Below are 19708 nucleotides of genomic sequence, written 5' to 3'. Positions count from 1 at the left end.
GAAAGGAGCGTAGTAGCTCCACCGCCAATGTAAAAACTTACTGCTCCCAACTTCCCCTTCAAGTAAGTAAATATCCTGCTGATTAAAACCAAACATATGAACGTCAAAACGTCTCTCTCTTCTTAAAGCACACATTGCATCCCACATTAAATTACGCTGTTAGAGACCGGTCCGTTATGACATCTGGTGACGTTTTTAGAGGTTTGTTGGCACAAGAGTGTTTCCTTTCACTTCAGCTTGGCTTCAGTTTATGTGCCTTGACTGCCAAAATTAGGTGAAATATAGAAAGTTACACTCTCCCTTTTGCTTTCTGCTGACTGCCCCATACACTGGGGATCATTTATCTTATACCATGGCAAGGCTGATGCAAATTTAGCTGGGCCAGTCCTGTCCTTTAAGGTTTCACCATACAGCATAGTCTCTTACAAAGTATTTGCTAAACTTTCTTTTTTTTCTTTATTTAATTAAGACTACTGACTTTTCTGTTGAATCTAATTTTTTCTTTGCCAGTGTATAATAGTTTGAGTTTCTGCATTGTTCTTCAGGTATGCAGGAAGCAGTAGTGGTTTGCTTGAATAAACAGACAAGGTCCTCAGCAGTGGAATCCCAGTGTGTGGCCAGTAGACGTCCTCCGCCACTCTTAAAGACCTGCAATATGGAAGCATGCCCCCCAAGGTAAGAATGTTAAAAATCCAATTACCAAATATATATTGTGTATGATTAGAATATCAGTAAAATATCTTGTAGCCCATAGTTAATCTCTACAAATAAGTTCTAGGAACTTGATTTAGTCCTATATGTTGCCTTAAATGGGGTAGTCAAGCCCATCAAACAAATTGCTAAATAAATGTTAAGTACCAAGTTAGATAACTTAAGGTACCTTCACACTAAGCGACGCTGCAGCGATACAGACAACGATGCCGATCGCTGCAGCGTCGCTGTTTAGTCGTTGTGTGGTCGCTGGAGAGCTGTCACACAGACAGCTCTCCAGCGACCAACGATGCCGAAGTCCCCGGGTAACCAGGGTAAACATCGGGTTACTAAGCGCAGGGCCGCGCTTAGTAACCCGAAGTTTACCCTGGTTACCAGTGTAAATGTAAAAAAAAAAAACACATACTCACATTGCGGTGCCCGGCGTCCGCTTCCCTGCACTCCTCCTGCATCCTGTGTCAGCGCCGAACATCTCCGGCATCTCCCACAGAGCAGAGCGGTGACGTCACCGCTCTGCTTTATGGCCGACACTTACACAGGATGCAGGAGGAGTGCAGGGAAGCGGACGCCGGGCACCGGAATGTGAGTATGTGTTTTTTTTTCTACATTTACACTGGTAACCAGGGTAAACATCGGGTTACTAAGCACGGCCCTGCGCTTAGTAACCCGATGTTTACCCTGGTTACCAGTGAAGACATCGCTGGATCGGTGTCACACACACCGATTCAGCGATGTCAGCGGGAGATCCAGCGACGAAATAAAGTTCTGGACTTTCAGCAACGACCAGCAATATCACAGCGGGATCCTGATCGCTGCTGCGTGTCAAACACAACGATATCGCTAGCCAGGACGCTGCAACGTCACGGATCGCTAGCGATATCGTTGTAAAGTCGCTTAGTGTGAAGGTACCTTAACTTATATACTATTATTAACTCTTGTCCTCTAATCCGATGATCTTGATCTTACTGCCACTATTCTTTGCTAAACACAGGACAATGCTTCATGTGTCAGCAAGTGACAGGAGCAGTGAAGTGAAGGGGGTTAGCTGACTGCTAATTTTAATAGCTAAGCTAGCCCCCTTCTTCAATGCATAGACAGAGAAGGGAGTGGGCTTAGCTGTTAAAATTAACACTGAGAATACTCCATTCATGCCCAAAACAGAAAATACTTACTGACCTATGTCAAGCACAAGATTAGAATCACATCGACAAGGACAAGGGATTGGAGTAGCCACCTATGATTCAGTGAAATGGGGCTAATAGGAACATGCTACATAATATACTTACTATTTAATGTTCATTTGGCCATAATTTTGATTTTCTTTAAATCTTCTTTATGGAGGATTATTATATGGATAAGCTGTCGATCTTACCCTGGTAGGCCCGATCAGTCCATGTATTACACAAACTACCTTCATGTACCATGGATACCTAAGCTACTGCAATGCTCTGCACATGGGGTAAGAGTCATAGAGAATCAGAAAAACTATACTACATTTCTAATTGAATGTCTATGATAATATTTTTATTATTACACCTACTACATATTGGAATAGGATCTTGGAGATGGGAATACCCCTTTAATGCTTTTTTTAATGAGCTGCTCCTTTCTGTAAAACAAAGTATTTATCCTTGATCAAGGCTGGCCCTCCAGGAATGATTTCTGTAGAGGTACATAATATAGTGCAATGCAGTAGTTCTGATGAGAATTTTACTGTTCCTGATGTAGAGTTGTTCCTAATGTTTTTTTAGAAGAGTTGGTGGATCTAAAGTACAGTATTGCTAACTTTCTGAGTACAGCGCAAAACATAGAAATTCAGAAGGTAACCTTTCTGCTTAAATCATAAAACATGCAGAAACTATGTGAGTAATCTATTAACAGAGTTTCTTGTTATTTTAAATGCTCAAACATTTGTAGGCTTAAGAGTTTTCATCTGCTCCAAATAAACTCATGAAACCTAGGAATTATATAAAATTTTCTTCAAAATGTGTTTTTTTATTACGAGCTCTTGGGTAAGGAAGGTTGCCTTTGAAATAAGTTTCAGATTTACAGTGAATGACAGTGGATCTAAGACTAGTGAATGTTTTTTTTGTTTTGGAAGACTACAAAAGTTTGCATGTATTAATTTTTATATCTTTTTGAGTTGAAAAAGAAGTAAAATAATGTGGTTGCATAAATATGCATACACTCAACCTAATATTTTGTTGAAGTACACTTTGAATTTATGACAACATTTAGTTTTTTTGGGGGTAGGCATCTGTCAGCATGGCACAACTAGAATTGCAATCTTTGCACACTCATCCTTGCAGTATCACTCCAAATCTATCAGATTGGAAGGACATCACCTGTGTACAGCCCTCTTTGGGTCAACGCACAAATTTAGAATTGCACTCAGGTCTGAGATCTGGTTGGGCCATTCTAAAACTTTGATCTTATGGCAAAGCCATTTTTTTGTTGATTTGGAGGTATGCTTAGTATTGTTTTTGTTCTAATACGTAAAATTCATATTCATCTTCAGATTTTTAGCAAAGGCTTGAAGGTATGGCGCAAAATTGACTGATATTTGAAACAGTTCAGAATTTCCTCCACATTGACTAAATCTCGAGTTCCATCTGCTGAAAAACAACCCCAAAACATAATACTGCCTTCATCATGCTTCACTATGCTTCACATGCTTCATCATGCTTCACTCAACAATATTACATTTTTGCACATGCATTTGGCAGACTTGATGTAGGTTTTGAAAACACATACCTGGGCTTGGATTTTTTTTCTTCATGAAAAAGGTTTACATCTTGCCACCATACCCCACAGGCCAGACATACGAAAAATGTTGGAGATTGTTGTCACATCAGTACATTCCAAGTACTTGAAGAAATTCCTGCAGCTCCTTTATTGTTGTTGTAGGCCTCTTGGTAGCCTACAGGACCAATTTTCTTCTTGTCTTTTCATCAATTTTTGTGGAACATTCAGTTATAGGTAATGTCACTGTGGAGACACAAGAGTCAGTGGGTCCTCTCATCCGTTGGCCTGGATGTCTTTCTAAAGACTACATGGACCAAGGCTCTTCCCATTGAACACATAACACACTACAGTAATAATTTATTGGATCACCAACAGTTAACATATAGTACAGTCCCAGCAAATACACAAGATGATGTAAATGACAGAGTCTCACCTGTCCGCTAGCTTGCTGGGAATTAGAATATCTGCGACTTTGGCACTTCCTGGGTCAATTACCCCAACCAGTGGCACTCCGCTTTTGGCGAGCACCCACAGAGGGTTCAGTAATGGTCAATGGAGCAGATCTGTATTCATCCAGTTGGTGCCATGGTACCTTTGTTGCTGTCCTCTACAGTCTATGTGGAAACAGAGGCAGATCCCCTTTTATACTTCCCAGCTCTTATTCAGGCATTTTTCCACAGGATTGGGGGAAGGTGGGAGAAGATAATCCCTCATTGTTCCAATGTTCAATTAACCTGCTTTTTTGTCCTCCAAGGTTATTTAGAAGAATACTTTGTAGGGGCTGATACAATAGATACAGTTGTGGCCAAAAGTATTGACACCCCTGCAATTCTGTCAGATAATACTCAGTTTCTTCCTGAAAATGATTGCAATCACAAATTCTTTGGTATTATTATCTTCATTTAATTTGTCTTAAATGAAAATGCCCCTGATGGTGGTGGGCTTACCTCATATACGATTTTTGGGGTGACAGATTCCCTATAAATCTGAATGGCTAATTCTGAGGACAACCACTTCCCCAATTATAAGATTTATGCAACCACATGATTTTAGTTTTGTTATTCTTATTTTCTTATTTCTCCCCATCCCCAAATAATTTCAGTTTATTTCTCAATGGATTTGTGCAGATTATAGGTGACATTAAAGGTGGACATACCATTTTATACCTGCTATTGTGATTAAACTTTTACTTGACCATCCTGGTATTATTTGTTTCGGGCTGGTTTCAGACATATCAACCCCACAAAACCACAAATTATTTCAGACACTTTTTTGCACCGTTTTGCAGGTGTAATTCCCAACCCGACTACAGTACTAATGTAATAACCCAAACTAACAGTAACTAGCATTCTTATGATATTGCTAGCTAAGCATTTAAGGCTTGCATTCACACAATTGTAAGCTTGTGTGTATGCAACCTCAGTACCAACAGTAACATTGTATTTGCCCCAATCCCTAGAAAAGACCTTAACATTTTTTAACTAAATAATATTTTTTTATTAAAATTGAATCTGATTTGTCACCAGATTTCACAATATAAACTCCTTGCATTATAAAATAGATAGTTTAGACCTGAAGAGACTTATGTATTTACTTTGATATTCCATGTCAGAATGGCTTTGGAATCATTTTTGAAAGTTTTCCATGCCTGATATTAAAATTAACATTTCACAAAATGCTTTCCTCAAAGCTTTTTTCAAAGTAAGCTCACCAGTCTCATCAGGTCTGAGATTTTTTTCATAATGCATGAAATTTGTATTGTAAAGCTTGATGACAGATCTGCTTTAATGGAAGTGTGGAAGGATTTTTTTGTCTCCAAGGGTTCCAATGCCTAAGGTGCAGTAATATTTTTTGGACAGCAAATGTCAACTATACAGTTTGCAATCCAAGCATTTAGAGTTTGGAATAAACCAGACTATTTATAAAAGAGCTCCATGAGGCACATAGTGGTGAAGGTTAAAGGTTTACTAAAATCATGTTGGTTTACCACTGTACTGCCACATTGCTGTTTCCTTCCAGTTAGCCCTAAAAGTAATTGCATGTCACTTAGAATACTGTACATGTTTTAAAGCGACTATACCAATTTATGACAATACACTATAATAATAATTATAACAATATATAATAAAAACACCTTTAAAATAGTGTAAACTGCTTTTTTTTACAGCCAATAATTTGCTGTAAAAAAGAAAAATACGGTAATAATTCAGCAAATATGGCCGTATGAAAACATTGCTTCATTGGGAGTAGGATTTGGGTTGTGGTATATAAACATTCATCTGCCATGTACAGAAATAGAAGACCACAGCGGCTCCATCACTCAGCGTGGGTTACTGTGCGAAAAGAATTTGTGAGATGTGTGAGGGGATCGGGAAATAAAGAAATAGAAGCCAGATGGCTGCTTACTTCTTTCCTCTGTACTTTATACAAATACTTTACTTTTTTTATGGAGTTGAGAATTTTAGAACATAATTAACATCTACCTATCCTATAGTGAAATGAGTTAGAATTCTCAATTCTCAGAAAATATGGTGGTGTCGGCGAGCCCTAAATCTGTAAGTGAAATCTGCAGCAAATCTCCAAGGTGTGAACAAACTTTTACTGCTAGGTTTACTCACAGATTATAGCTGATTAGAAACTCAAAGAGCTGGAAACCCACTGATTTAAAGCATTATTTTATTGCAGTGCTTGAGAGGTGCCAATAAAGTAAGTCCTCTGCACTTGGTCTTATAATTACTATCTGCCGTCTTCTGTGGTTATCTGCGCTGCTCTGTTCCCACGCCGCCATTTTGTGACCACAGCTTCTTACTCAGTATGAGGGCAGAACAAGGCTCTCATAGACTTGCATTGAAAAGCGACGTCCAGCAAACATTGGAGCTATCCGACCGGTCACAAACTGCTGGAGACTGACCGAAGTGGCGTAGATAGAATCGGAAGACGGTGGCTGGTAAGTATAAGTCTAAGTGCAGGTGCCTTACATTAGTAGCACCACTCCAGCACTGCAATAAAATAAAGCTCTAGAAGTGATTTCAGTCCTCCTAGTTATATGAGCTGTATCCTTTTAACATTCACATTATGTCACAGCAGTAGAACTTGGCTTTCGTGTTTGCTCAGATTTCTAGATTCATAGCTTCAGATGAAATATTGAGAAGAAGGAAGTGGCCCTAATACAAGAATGCATGTAAGATCCTTAAGGCAAGACCGCAGTCAACAGATCGATTGTTTGAAATCCAAACAAGAACGAATCTTTGTATGCTAGCCGACATCTACACTTAAAAAGAGAAGAACTTCAAAGAAAGTCATGAGATTCCTTAAATTATTTTGCACGTACGTCAGGGAAGTTGACTTGTTAATTTAGCCTGGTTTCTTTTATGACTCAATTCAACACTTAGCTGTAACACTGGGCAATATATTGCCATTTTCGTGAATCACAGTATTCAGAGGTGATGCAATGTGTTTTTTAAACTGAATTCATAAGTGGTCCACAATTAGTTATGCACACAGTATGTATATGTATATATATATATATATATATACAGTGACATGTAAAAGTTTGGGCACCCCCGATCAAAATTACTGCTATCTATACAGTTAAGCAAGTTGAAGATGAAATGATCTCTAAAAGGCCTAAAGTTAAAGATGACACATTTCCTTTGTATTTTAGGCCAAAAATATATATATTTTTTCATCTTTTACTTTTTAAGAATTACAAAAAGGAAAATGGGTTAATGCTAAAGTTTGGGCATCTTCGGAGATTTGTGTGCTTAGATAACTTTGACCAAAGTTTCAGAACTTTATTAGCCTGTTAGGGTTATGGCTTGTTCACTATGATCTTTAGGAAACACCAAATTTCCCAGCTTTATAAAAACCCGGCCTCCTCTAACATCGTGCCAAAAACCAGCAGCCATGGATTCTTCTAAGCAGCTGCCTAGCACTCTGAAAATGAAAATGGCCCAATAGCAAGAGAAGGCTATAAGAAGATAGCAAAGTGTTTTCAAATTGTCCTTTCCTCTGTTCATAATTAATAAATGGTAGTTAACAGGAACAGTGGGGGTCAAGATAAGATTTGGAAGACCAAGCAAAATTTCAGTGAGAACCGCTTTTATGATTGTTAGAGAGGCACATTAGAACCCTTGCTTGACTGCAAAACACATTCAAAGATATTTAGCAGACTCTTGAGTTGTGGTACATTGTTCTACTGTTCAGAGACACCCACACAAACATGACCTTCATGGAAGAGTCATCAAAAGAAAATCCCTTTTGCATCCTCACCATAAAATTCAGTGTCAAAACTATGCAAAAGAATATATATATATATATACAGAACAGACCAAAAGTTTGGACACACCTTCTCATTTAAAGATTTTTCTGTATTTTCTTGACTACGAAAATTGTAAATTCACACTGAAGGCATCAAAACTATGAATTAACACATGTGGAATTATATACTTAACAAAAAGTGTGAAACAACTGAACTTATGTCTTATAGTCTAGGTTCTTCAAAGTAGCTACCTTTTGCTTTGATGACTGCTTTGCACACTCTTGGCATTCTCTTGATGAGCTTCAAGAGGTAGTCACCAGAAATGGTCTTCCAACAATCTTGAAGGAGTTCCCAGAGATGCTTAGCACTTGTTGGCCCTTTAGCTTTCACTCTTCAGTTCAGCTCACCCCAAACCATCTCGATTGGGTTCAGGTCTGGTGAGTGTAAAGGCCAGGTCATCTGGCGCAGCACCCCATCACTCTCCTTCTTGATCAAATAGCCCTTACACAGCCTGGAGGTGTGTTTGGGGTCATTGTCCTGTTGAAAAATAAATGATGGTCCAACTAAAGGCAAACCGGATGGAACAGCATGCCGCTGCAAGATTCTGTGGTAGCCATGCTGGTTCAGTATGCCTTCAATTTTGAATAAATCCCCAACAGTGTCACCAGGAAAGCACCCCCACATCATCACACCTCCGCCTCCATGCTTCACAGTGGGAACCAGGCATTTAAAGTCCATCCTTTCACCTTTTCTGCCTTGCACAAAGACACGGTGGTTGGAACCAAAGATCTCAAATTTGGACTCATCAGACCAAAGCACAGATTTCCACCAGTCTAATGTCCATTCCTTGTGTTCTTTAGGCCAAACAAGTCTCTTCTGCTTGTTGCCTGTCCTGAGCAGTGATTTCCTAGCAGCTATTTTACCATGAATGCCTGCTGCACAAAGTCTCCTTTTAACAGTTGTGGTAGAGATGTGTTTGCTGCTAGAACTGTGTGTGGCATTTACCTGGTCTCTAATCCAAGCTGCCGTTAACCTGCGATTTCTGAGGCTGGTGACTCGGATAAACTTATCCTCAGAAGCAGAGGTGACTCTTGGTCTTCCTTTCCTGGGGAAGTCCTCATGTGAGCCAGTTTCTTTGTAGTGCTTGATGGTTTTTGCAACTGCACTTGGGGACACTGTGTATCCACCAGACTTCTGCTCAACACAACTGATGGTCCCAACCCTATTTATAAGGCAAGAAATCCCACTTATTAAACCTGACAGGGCACACCTGTGAAGTGAAAACCATTCCCAGTGACTGCCTCTTGAAGCTCATCAAGAGAATGCCAAGAGTATGCAAAGCAGTCATCAAAGCAAAAGGTGGCTACTTTGAAAAACCTAGAATATAAGACATATTTTCAGTTGTTTCACACTTTTTTGTTCTATACACTGCTCAAAAAAATAAAGGGAACACTAAAATCCCACATCCTAGATATCACTGAATGAAATATCCCAGTTGTACATATTTATTCATTTCATAATGGAATGTGTTGAGAACAATAAAATCTAAAAATTATCAATGTAACCACACAACTAATTTCCCACGAAGGTCTGGAGTTCGAATGATGCTCAAAATCAAAGTGGAAAATGAAGTTACAGGCTGATCCAACTTCAGTGGTAATGCCTCTAGACAAGGAAATGATGCTCAGTAGTGTGCGTGGCCTCCATGTGCCTGTATGATCTTCCTACAATGCCTGGGCATGCTCCTGATGAGGCGACGGATGGTCTCCTGAGAGATCTCCTCCCAGACCTGAAGTAAAGCATCCGCCAACTCCTGGACAGTCTGTGGTGCAATATGACAGTGGATGGCGTGAGACATGATGTCCCAGATGTGTTCAATCGGATTCAGGTCTGGGGAACGGACAGGCCAGTCCATAGCTTCAATGCCTTTTTGCAGGAACTGCTGACACACTCCAGCCACATGAGGTCTGGCATTGTCCTGCATTAGGAGGAACCCAAGGCCAACTGTACCAGCATATGGTCTCACAAGGGGTCTTAGGATCTCATCTCGGTACCTAATGGATGTCAGGTTACCTCTGGCGAGCACATGGAGGGCTGTGCCACCCCACACCATTACTGACCCACAGCCAAACCAGTCATGCTTAAGGATGTTGCAGGCAGCAGATCGCTCTCCATGGCATCTCCAAACTCTGTCACGTCTGTCACATGTGCTCAGTGGGAACCTGCTTTCATCTGTGAAGAGCACAGGGCATCAGTGGCGAATTTTCCAATCCTGGTGTTCTGTGGCAAATGCCAAGCATCTTGCACGGTGTTGGGCTGCGAGCACAACCCCCATCTGTGGACATCGGGCACTCAGACCTTCCTCATGGAGTCATTTTCTAACCGTTTGTGCAGACACATGCACATTTATGGCCTGCTGGAGGTCATTTTGCAGGGCTCTGGCAGTGCTCATGTTCCTCCTTTCACAAAGGCTGAGGTAGCAGTCCTGCTGCTGAGTTGTTGCCCTCCTATGGGCCCCTCCACATCTCCTGGTGTACTGGCCTGTCTCCTGGTAGCGCTTCCAGCCTCTGGACACTAGGCTGACAGACACAGCAAACCTTCTTTACACAGCTCGCATTGATGTGCCATCCTGGATGAGCTGCACTGCCTGAGCCACTTGTGTGGGTTGTAGAGTTTGTCTCATGCTACAACGAGTGTGAAAGCACAACCAATGTTCAAAAGTGACGAAAACATCAGCCGGAAAGCATCGGTACTAAGATCTGGTCTGTGGTCCCCACATGCAGAACCTCTGCTTTATTGAGTGTGTCTTGATAATTGCCAATTATTTCCATCTGTTGTCTATTCAATTTCCACAACAGCATGTGAAATTGATCGTCAAACAGTGTTGCCTCCTAAGTGGACAGATTGATTTCTCTGAAGTTTAATTTACTTGGAGCTATAAAATACTGCAGTGCGCAGGCTCCGGGCCTCTCTGACCTTTCACGGCGCCTGTGCACTGCAGTACTTCGCTCTTCCCCTTAACAGGGCAGACAAAGAACGCCTGCGCCGGAGCCACAGCGTGAAGACAAGAAGAGGACGTCATCGTAAGAAGATGGGAGACCTGACCGCGACACCCATCGGACCGGACCACAGCGGAACGCCCCTGAGTGAGTATAATATAACCTCTTTTTCTCATCTTTCAGGATACATCGGGGGCTTATCTACAGCACTACAGAATGCTGTAGATAGCCCCTGATGCTGGTGGGCTTAGCTCACCTTTGATTTTGGGGGTGACAGGTTCCCTTTAAACTCTTTCATTTGACCTCATGAGCAGCTCTTCCTCTTCTAGTCTACTCTGTAGACGGGTGTCACTGCTGACATCATGCTGATTGACAGCCATCTATCTGCATTTAGAGAGTGGTTAGCCGATTGTCAATCAGCATGACATTGGCAATGATACTCCATCAACAGAGCAGAGGCGAAAAGAAGAAGTTGCTCTAGCGACATGGCGTCACAGGAAGTGATAGAATTGCTGACAGGAGTGGTTCGTGACTGCTCTGAGCTAGCAGAAATTAGCGCTGGGAAGAACAGGAAGGTAGTTAGCATCTACTCGCCTGTAAGTTCTTAGCCCCATTGGGGAAAAGCAAACACATCCTGGGAACACTATTTAATATTAATGGTAGCATTTTGTGATCATGGCATTTTGCTTGGACATCTACAAAAACAAGATTAAGATAGTACTGGCCATAAAATATGTACATTTTATATTGAATCTTACAGTATGGCACTCCACATTACTTCCTACTGAGGCTTATATCACATTACTTAGTTGTTTATCTTCCATCTCTAATTTTTAAGTTTACATGGGTATTAAATTTCTCACACCAGTCACATCCTGACATGATTGGTTATGAGTGCTTGGCTGCATAGCATACGAGTGTAGGAGCTACCTGCTAGGAGACGAGCACATGCTACAATTATTGGTTGCATCATTCCATGAAATTCAGGGCTTTTGGAGCTTTGAAATTCTTATGGGCATGATACCTAAAGATTCCCATACTCATTAGGTAGCTGCTGCTCTATTGATTGTTTGGCTGACAGTTATCTCTCCCTTCTCCCCCATACATAGGAACACATGGCTCATCTAAGCACTTCTCTGTTCTCTATGATAGAGCCATAGTCAGATGACTTTGGCAGCGGCTTATCTCCCTTCAAAATAGATGGATCAGCTGCTAAAAGTCAGCAGGCCGGATTCTTCTCTCCCCTGACATCTTCTGTCAGGGTAGAGGTGGGAATCCTCCATACAGATTAGACTCTCAGCTAATCCCGCTGATATTGGCATTTTTGGCACCTTGTTTTTGGAAACACTACAAGTTTTTAAGAAAAGAAATAAATATAGCAAAGCCCATGTATGTATACATGAAGCCTAATGTAACTGGAATGGTACACTTGAGATTAAATAGTATATTGTTTTCAGTGCATGTATAATGCACATTGCAAGAGAGTAATCAATATTTTTAGTCTCATAATACCATAGTCTGCTGTGTTCATTTATCCATGATTAAAGCAATTTTGGAAATAAACTACATATTTATTCTGCTTTGCTTATATAGTGCCATGGTATTTTGCAGCACTTTATATATAGCATCATTACTGTCCCAATTGGGGCTCACAAATATATTCCTTGTCAGTATGCCTTTGGAGAACCCAGAGGGAACCCATGCAAACTCTTTGAAGATGTTGTGTTTGGTGGGAGTTTAACCCAGTCTCTCAGCCAGTGGTGCCAACCACTCAAATTCCAAGAATGGCCTTAAAACTAGCGCACTTTATTGAGTTGTCCGTAAAAAAAACTGTAAGGTGTCAGTGATTTTTTTTAAATCTGGAAAAACTTAAACAGATTATTTTGACAGTAATTGTCATCAGTTTACAGTGAATGCTGCTGATTATCTGTCTTCCGGTCAGAATTATGAGCTGTAGACATGTATCTCTTACAATCATGATGATTTATTATAATTTTCTGTGTCTGTAAAAAAATATTGTCTGCCCGTGATTTTTTGGTCAGCTGTCCAGAACAAAAAGTCATGTTGGTAACCCTGCCCTTAGCGCTGCAAAGTAACAGCGCTAACCACTGAGCCACATCCAACCCAAATGTCTCAGGGCAGCATGGTGGCTCAGTGGTTAGCACTGGAGTTCTGGGTTCTAATCCCACCTTGGACAACATCTGCAAGGAGCCTGTATGTTCTCCCTGTGTTTGTGTGGGTTTCCTCCGGGTTCTCCGGTTTCCTCCCACATTCCAAAGATATACTGATAGGGAATCTAGATTGTGAGCCCCATCGGGGACAGAGGTGATAATGTATGTAAAGAACTGCCAAATATGTTAGCGTTATATAAAAATGAAGATTATTATTATTATCATAACAGGTCCATCAAGGATCATGAAAAAACTAAAGCCAGTTGAAACAGAAACTTATTAGTTTTTAATAACTCCCTCCCGTCCCAATTTCTTTTGTTTAGTTATTATAGGAAAGTTCTGTATTTGGAAATTCCTGACACAATGCAGAGTGGATTCCATATGCTTAGCACTTGTGTGAGCAGCTCGAAATTAAGCTTAAGACTATTTGGTTTTCTCATAATCCTGTCTCACACTGTGCTGCCATTTTGTTCAGCTCACAATTGAATTGAAGTAAATGCATTAACGGTATTAAATCTACCCGCTCAAAATCTTTATTATCCACATGAACAATCTGTCTTGCCACCTGACTAAATAACCAACCGCTCCAACTTTATGAGCCCTGTAATAGAGTTAATGAGGTACTTAGGGCATTTGGTCGGTGGTTTCTGTGTGGCATTAATCATTATTTAATTTTGTAAATCTCTTATACTGTTAATTCTTTATTTAAGGTTATACACTGTTAGATGGTCACAAATCAGCCCCAAGCTGAGCGTGACAACATCAATAAGTCACTGTGCACTATCCAAATTTTTTCAGACAGCCCCTCTCTTTAATTGTTTTTCCACTTGCCTAGTGAATTTGGTCTTATTATACTTTAGCTTCCTTGCACAATGTCCTTACTGTTGGTTAAAAGTCACATTTTGACAGTAGATCAGTCTCTGGCTCCATGTCCAGCCTCAAATTTAACCAGCTTAACCGCAACACTGTCACTGCAGGAAAGTGCTTGTTACCAAAATAAGGAACCCTGCCCATGCCAATTTAGCAATTTCCTGCCTGTTGTAGACTTGAACTTGTACAACTTATTTCTGAATTTTGTTTTAATGTAAATCTGAAGTTCTTACATTCTATTTCTTGTATTGTGCATTTTTACACTAATTTAAAAATATAAGAAAAAAGTGCAAATTCTTGTAAACATAAATTTTTCAGATATGTATTTTGTCAAACTGGATAAGCTTGACCCTTTCTCGGAGAGGTTGAGCTGTTGGATATCCTTTTGACATTGTAACCACAGTTGAAGGCGATAATGCATTATGTTACTATTTACAGTCACAATCCTTGAAATTAGCAGCCAACAGTATCTTTATTTTCACATCATCTCAGAATAGAGCGAGTACAATAATTCAGCTTGTGCCTTGCTGGTAGAATGACATTGTACATTTTTGTGCTATGAAACTTGGAAGATTTTCAAAGCACAAGCTAAACAAAGTGGACCGCTTACTATTTCCTGCAGATTTTGCCAAGAAGGAAAAAAACAGTGAGCTCAAAGAGAGAACTAGAATATTGTAGATTGCTGCAAACTTTAGGAAACCACTCAGCCAGGAGATTTAGCTGCATAAAAGCAAAGTGTACATTCCAGGCTAATATCAGATTGGCCTGAAAGAGTTTTTGTGCATTTGTTCCCTTCTAATTTGTTTGCAAATGGCCATGAGTACTTTATTTTGCTTTGTTTCATGTTTGTACAAGCCCTTTCTTTTTGATTGTTGCAGTGATTAAATGCTGCACTTCTAGAACTTTGTAAGAACACATTTTTGAAATTCTGTACAAATTTTCTGTTGTGTGGTTAAATAGTTGGCAAATTAATGAAAGCTAGCAGAATGTTTTACAAAAAAATAAAATGATCACACAGCAATTTTTGTTGAGTTCTTTTAGAACTTTAACTCCTTTTTGGAAAATGCTGTAAAATTGGCTCAAAATAAAAAAAGTCCCAGATCTCTGGAATCATATGATGGATTTAGAAAATAAAAATAAATAAATAATACAATGGATTACTTAAATTGGTTGTCCAGGACTTAATTTTTAGGCCATTAGTAAAAACAAAATAAAACAGAGTTCTGCCTGTTCTACCTGGCACCTGCTCTTGCCAGCGATTCAGCTGATCCTTGTCATCAGAGCAGCTTTTCAGTTTCCAGGCTGCTTTGTCGATGGGACATGACTGCTGATGTCATGACTGACATCCAGCCCCCCGCAGTTGGGCATTAGGGAGTCGGATGTCAATCAGAACAGAACTTCAGAACAGAACTGAAGAGAAGCCCATCCTCTATTCATGTGATGTCATCTAAAGCCGCTTAATTGAGAGCAGGAGCGGTCGGTGCCGGTCACAACAGGCAGACCCATAGTAAAATAAATTAAATAGTGCTGGCTAACCCATTTAGGAGCAGAGAGAATAATATGAGAGCGAAAACCTGTAACTTTTGAACCGTTGACAGGTCCTCTTGAAATAACAAAAAACTCTGCTGACTGGTTAATTTAATATGTAAGGTTGGAGCTTAGCTGTGATTTTGACCACAGCAACATGTCACATGGCTAAATACTAATGACATGGTAATAAATAGAGTGGATGTCATGTTTCAATCTTTTAGTCACCAGAAATTAACTAAATGTGTGTTCCAGAAATTCAGAAAATGCGTGACGTTTGTTTAATCCCAGTCTAAAGCTGGACAAGACCATACATTTTGCTATTAGACAAATAATATTATATGATATATATGCACATACATAACTTATATAAGTAATACATTTTCATCAGCTTATTTGTTACTGCTTTATGCATTTACTGTGCACATGACAATTGTTGTACTAATTGCATTGGAATATGCAGAATGTAAGGATTAATGTATGGGCTAATATAAATGTGAGTCACGCACCTTCCTGTGCTACATTCAGGAGATATCAAAAAAGCTTTGAAACTTTCTCTGACTACTTACAAAACGTTGTCTCATATTGTGAAATGTTAAAGGATTTATGGGCTTTTATTACAAAGTATAAAGGTGCTATACCTAAATGTAGGCAATAGTAGAAAGAAAATTCTCTTTTGAGAGCAGAGTAGAATATGGTCGATATATTATGTATACAGTCAGTAGATTTGTCCAAGGCAGGAAACCCTTTCTGAAGTTTACAAGCAGATTAGAGTCTCGCTTCACTTTTGTTAAACCATTAAAGTGCAACATGCCACAAATTAGTTGGTAAACCTTAAAAACGATAGGTCAGTTCATAATATGCTGGAACATTGTGCAGAACATACAGCTGCAGCACAGAACCTAAAACACTCATGTATGTCTCTCCTAGTTTCAACTGCCTGGGACAGTATCCATGAAATGTGTGATCCAGATGAACGATGTGCACCCATATTTTATTACATGTCATGTGTTATGTGTATGTCCATATTTTATATTTGCTTGTTTCCATGTGTGCCTAATGTGAATACACATGTGTTAGGGCTAGCAGAACGCACCGAGTAAATATAGATGTTATTATTGGTGCGCTTGCAGCCCGGGGTCCACCGTGCAGGAGGAACCTGCTGCTAGCAAATGACGGCACTATATGGCGGCTTAAGTGAACTCTGTTACTTCACAGAGTCGCACGGAAACAAGATGCTGTGTTGTGAATTAGACTTTTTGGCTCCCTCTTGTGGTCACTAGTGGTATGACTCTGAGATTGTCTTTCCCTAGTTTGGCACCCACCTGGGTTGTTAGTCCAGGGGTGTTGCTATATGAACTTCCTGAATTCTTGGTCTGGTGCCTGGCATCGTTGTAATCAGTCCTTTCTGTTTGCTCCTGTCTGCTGGTCCTGGTTCATGCAAAATTAAGCTAAGTCCTGCTTCCTTGTTTTTTGGTAATTTGTATTGCTCTTATTTTTTGTCCAGCTTGTACTAAATGTGATTCCTGACTTTGCTGGAAGCTCTAGGGGGCTGGTATTCTCCCCCCGGGCTGTTAGACGGTTCGGGGGTTCTTGAATATCCAGCGTGGATATTTTTGATAGGGTTTTTGCTGACCGTATAAGTCATCTTACTATATTCTGCTATTAGTCAGTGGGCCTCTCTTTGCTAAATTCCTAGTTCATTCTTACGTTTGTCTTTTCTTCTTACCTCACCGTTATTATTTGTTGGGGGCTTGTATCCAACTTTTGGGGTATTTTCTCTGGAGGCAAGAAAGGTCTATCTTTTCCCTTCTAGGGTTAGTTAGTTCTCCGGCTGGCGCGAGACGTCTAGAACCAACGTAGGCACGTTCCCCGGCTGCTGCTATTTGTGGTGCTAGGATTAGCTATACAGTCAGCCCAGTTACCACTGCCCTATGAGCTGGTTTTTTGTGTTTGCAGACTTGGCATTTATTGCAGAGACCCTCTGCCATTGGGGTCATAACAGTATGCCAGGCCTAAGTTGAATGTTTAATGCATTGCAGAAGTGGGATAATAAGAAAGGAAATTCTGAGTTTTTTTTTTTTTCCTCTCTTTCTTCCTCCCCTTTACATCTGAGTGGCTTAAGCTTGCTGCAGACATGAATGTCCAGACTCTGATTACAAGTGTGGATCAGCTTGCTGCTTGTGTGCAGGGCATACAAGATTTTGTTACCAGTAGTCCTATGTCTGAACCTAAAATACCTATTCCTGAACTGTTCTCTGGAGATCGATTTAAGTTTAGGAATTTCAGGAATAATTGTAAATTGTTTCTTTCTCTGAGACCCCGTTCGTCTGGAGACTCAGCTCAGCAAGTTAAAATTGTTATCTCTTTCTTGCGGGGCGACCCTCAGGATTGGGCTTTCTCGCTAGCGCCAGGAGATCCGGCATTGGCGAATATTGATGCGTTTTTTCTGGCGCTCGGATTGCTTTACGAGGAACCCAATCTTGAAATTCAGGCAGAAAAAGCCTTGCTGGCTATTTCTCAGGGCCAGGATGAAGCTGAAGTGTATTGCCAAAAATTTCGGAAATGGTCCGTGCTTACTCAGTGGAATGAGTGTGCTCTGGCCGCAAATTTCAGAAATGGCCTTTCTGAAGCCATTAAGAATGTGATGGTGGGTTTCTCCATTCCTACAAGTCTGAATGATTCCATGGCGCTGGCTATTCAAATTGACCGGCGTTTGCGGGAGCGCAAAACTGCTAATCCTCTGGTGGTGTTGTCTGAACAAACACCTGATTTAATGCAATGTGATAGAATTCAGACTAGAAATGAACGGAAAAATCATAGACGGCAGAATGGGTTGTGTTTTTACTGTGGTGATTCTACACATGTTATATCAGCATGCTCTAAACGCCTTACAAGGGTTGTTAGCCCTGTCGCCATTGGTAATTTGCAACCTAAATTTATTTTGTCTGTGACTTTAATTTGCTCATTGTCTTCCTACCCTGTTATGGCGTTTGTGGATTCAGGTGCTGCCTTGAGTCTTATGGATCTGTCGTTTGCCAAGCGCTGTGGTTTTGTTCTTGAGCCATTGGTAAATCCTATCCCTCTTAGAGGTATTGATGCTACGCCATTGGCGGAAAATAAACCGCAGTTTTGGACGCAGGTAACCATGTGCATGACTCCTGAACATCGGGAGGTGATTCGTTTTCTTGTTCTGCATAAAATGCATGATTTGGTCGTTTTGGGTCTGCCATGGTTACAGACCCATAATCCAGTCTTGGATTGGAAGGCAATGTCTGTGTCAAGTTGGGGCTGTCAGGGAATTCATGGTGATTCCCCTCCGGTGTCTATTGCTTCCTCTACTCCTTCGGAAGTTCCTGAGTATTTGTCTGATTATCAGGATGTATTCAGCGAGTCCAGGTCCAGTGCTCTTCCTCCTCATAGGGACTGTGACTGCGCTATAGATTTGATTCCGGGTAGTAAATTTCCTAAGGGAAGATTATTTAATCTGTCTGTACCTGAGCATACCGCAATGCGTTCGTATATCAAGGAATCTCTGGAGAAGGGGCATATCCGTCCATCCTCTTCCCCTCTTGGTTCGGGATTCTTTTTTGTGGCCAAGAAGGACGGATCTTTGAGACCTTGTATTGACTATCGGCTTCTGAATAAAATCACTGTTAAATTTCAGTATCCTTTGCCTCTGTTGTCGGACTTGTTTGCCCGGATTAAAGGTGCCAAGTGGTTCACCAAGATAGATCTTCGTGGTGCGTACAACCTTGTGCGCATTAAGCAAGGAGATGAATGGAAAACTGCATTTAATACGCCCGAAGGTCATTTTGAGTACTTGGTGATGCCTTTTGGGCTCTCTAATGCTCCTTCAGTGTTTCAGTCCTTTATGCATGATATTTTCCGGAAGTATCTGGATAAATTTATGATTGTTTATCTGGATGATATTCTGTTTTTTTCTGATGATTGGGACTCGCATGTAGAGCAGGTCAGGATGGTGTTTCAGGTTTTGCGTGAGAATGCTTTGTTTGTTAAGGGCTCAAAGTGTCTCTTTGGAGTACAGAAGGTTCCCTTTTTGGGTTTTATTTTCTCCCCTTCTGCGGTGGAGATGGACCCAGTCAAGGTCCGAGCTATTCATGATTGGACTCAACCCACGTCAGTTAAGAGTCTTCAGAAGTTCTTGGGCTTTGCTAACTTCTACCGTCGTTTTATCGCTAATTTTTCTAGCGTTGTTAAACCTTTGACGGATATGACCAAGAAAGGTTCTGATGTTGCTAACTGGGCTCCTGCAGCCATGGAGGCTTTCCAAGATTTGAAGCGCCGGTTTACTTCAGCGCCTGTTTTGTGCCAGCCTGATGTCTCACTTCCCTTTCAGGTTGAAGTGGATGCTTCTGAGATTGGGGCAGGGGCCGTTTTGTCGCAGAGAGGCCCTGGTTGCT

The 19708-nt window shown here is 40.7% G+C and overlaps 1 protein-coding gene across 4 annotated transcripts in view; it reads left to right on the top strand.

Annotated features, from left to right (window-relative positions):
* The window catches only part of ADAMTSL1 (ADAMTS like 1), a 481733-nt gene that overhangs the window by 335843 nt on the left and 126182 nt on the right, over positions 1-19708 (top strand). For all 4 annotated transcript variants that reach the window (XM_077249770.1, XM_077249780.1, XM_077249791.1 and 1 more), the window contains one exon: positions 546-675. In XM_077249770.1, the coding sequence (XP_077105885.1) occupies positions 546-675 (130 nt within the window). The remainder of the gene's footprint in view (positions 1-545; positions 676-19708) is intronic.

The sequence above is a fragment of the Ranitomeya variabilis genome, chromosome 1 (genome assembly GCF_051348905.1).
Source record: "Ranitomeya variabilis isolate aRanVar5 chromosome 1, aRanVar5.hap1, whole genome shotgun sequence".
Classification (NCBI taxonomy): Eukaryota; Metazoa; Chordata; class Amphibia; order Anura; family Dendrobatidae; genus Ranitomeya; species Ranitomeya variabilis.
Note: the sequence above shows the minus strand (reverse complement) of the source record. Positions and strands in the feature narration are given on the sequence as shown.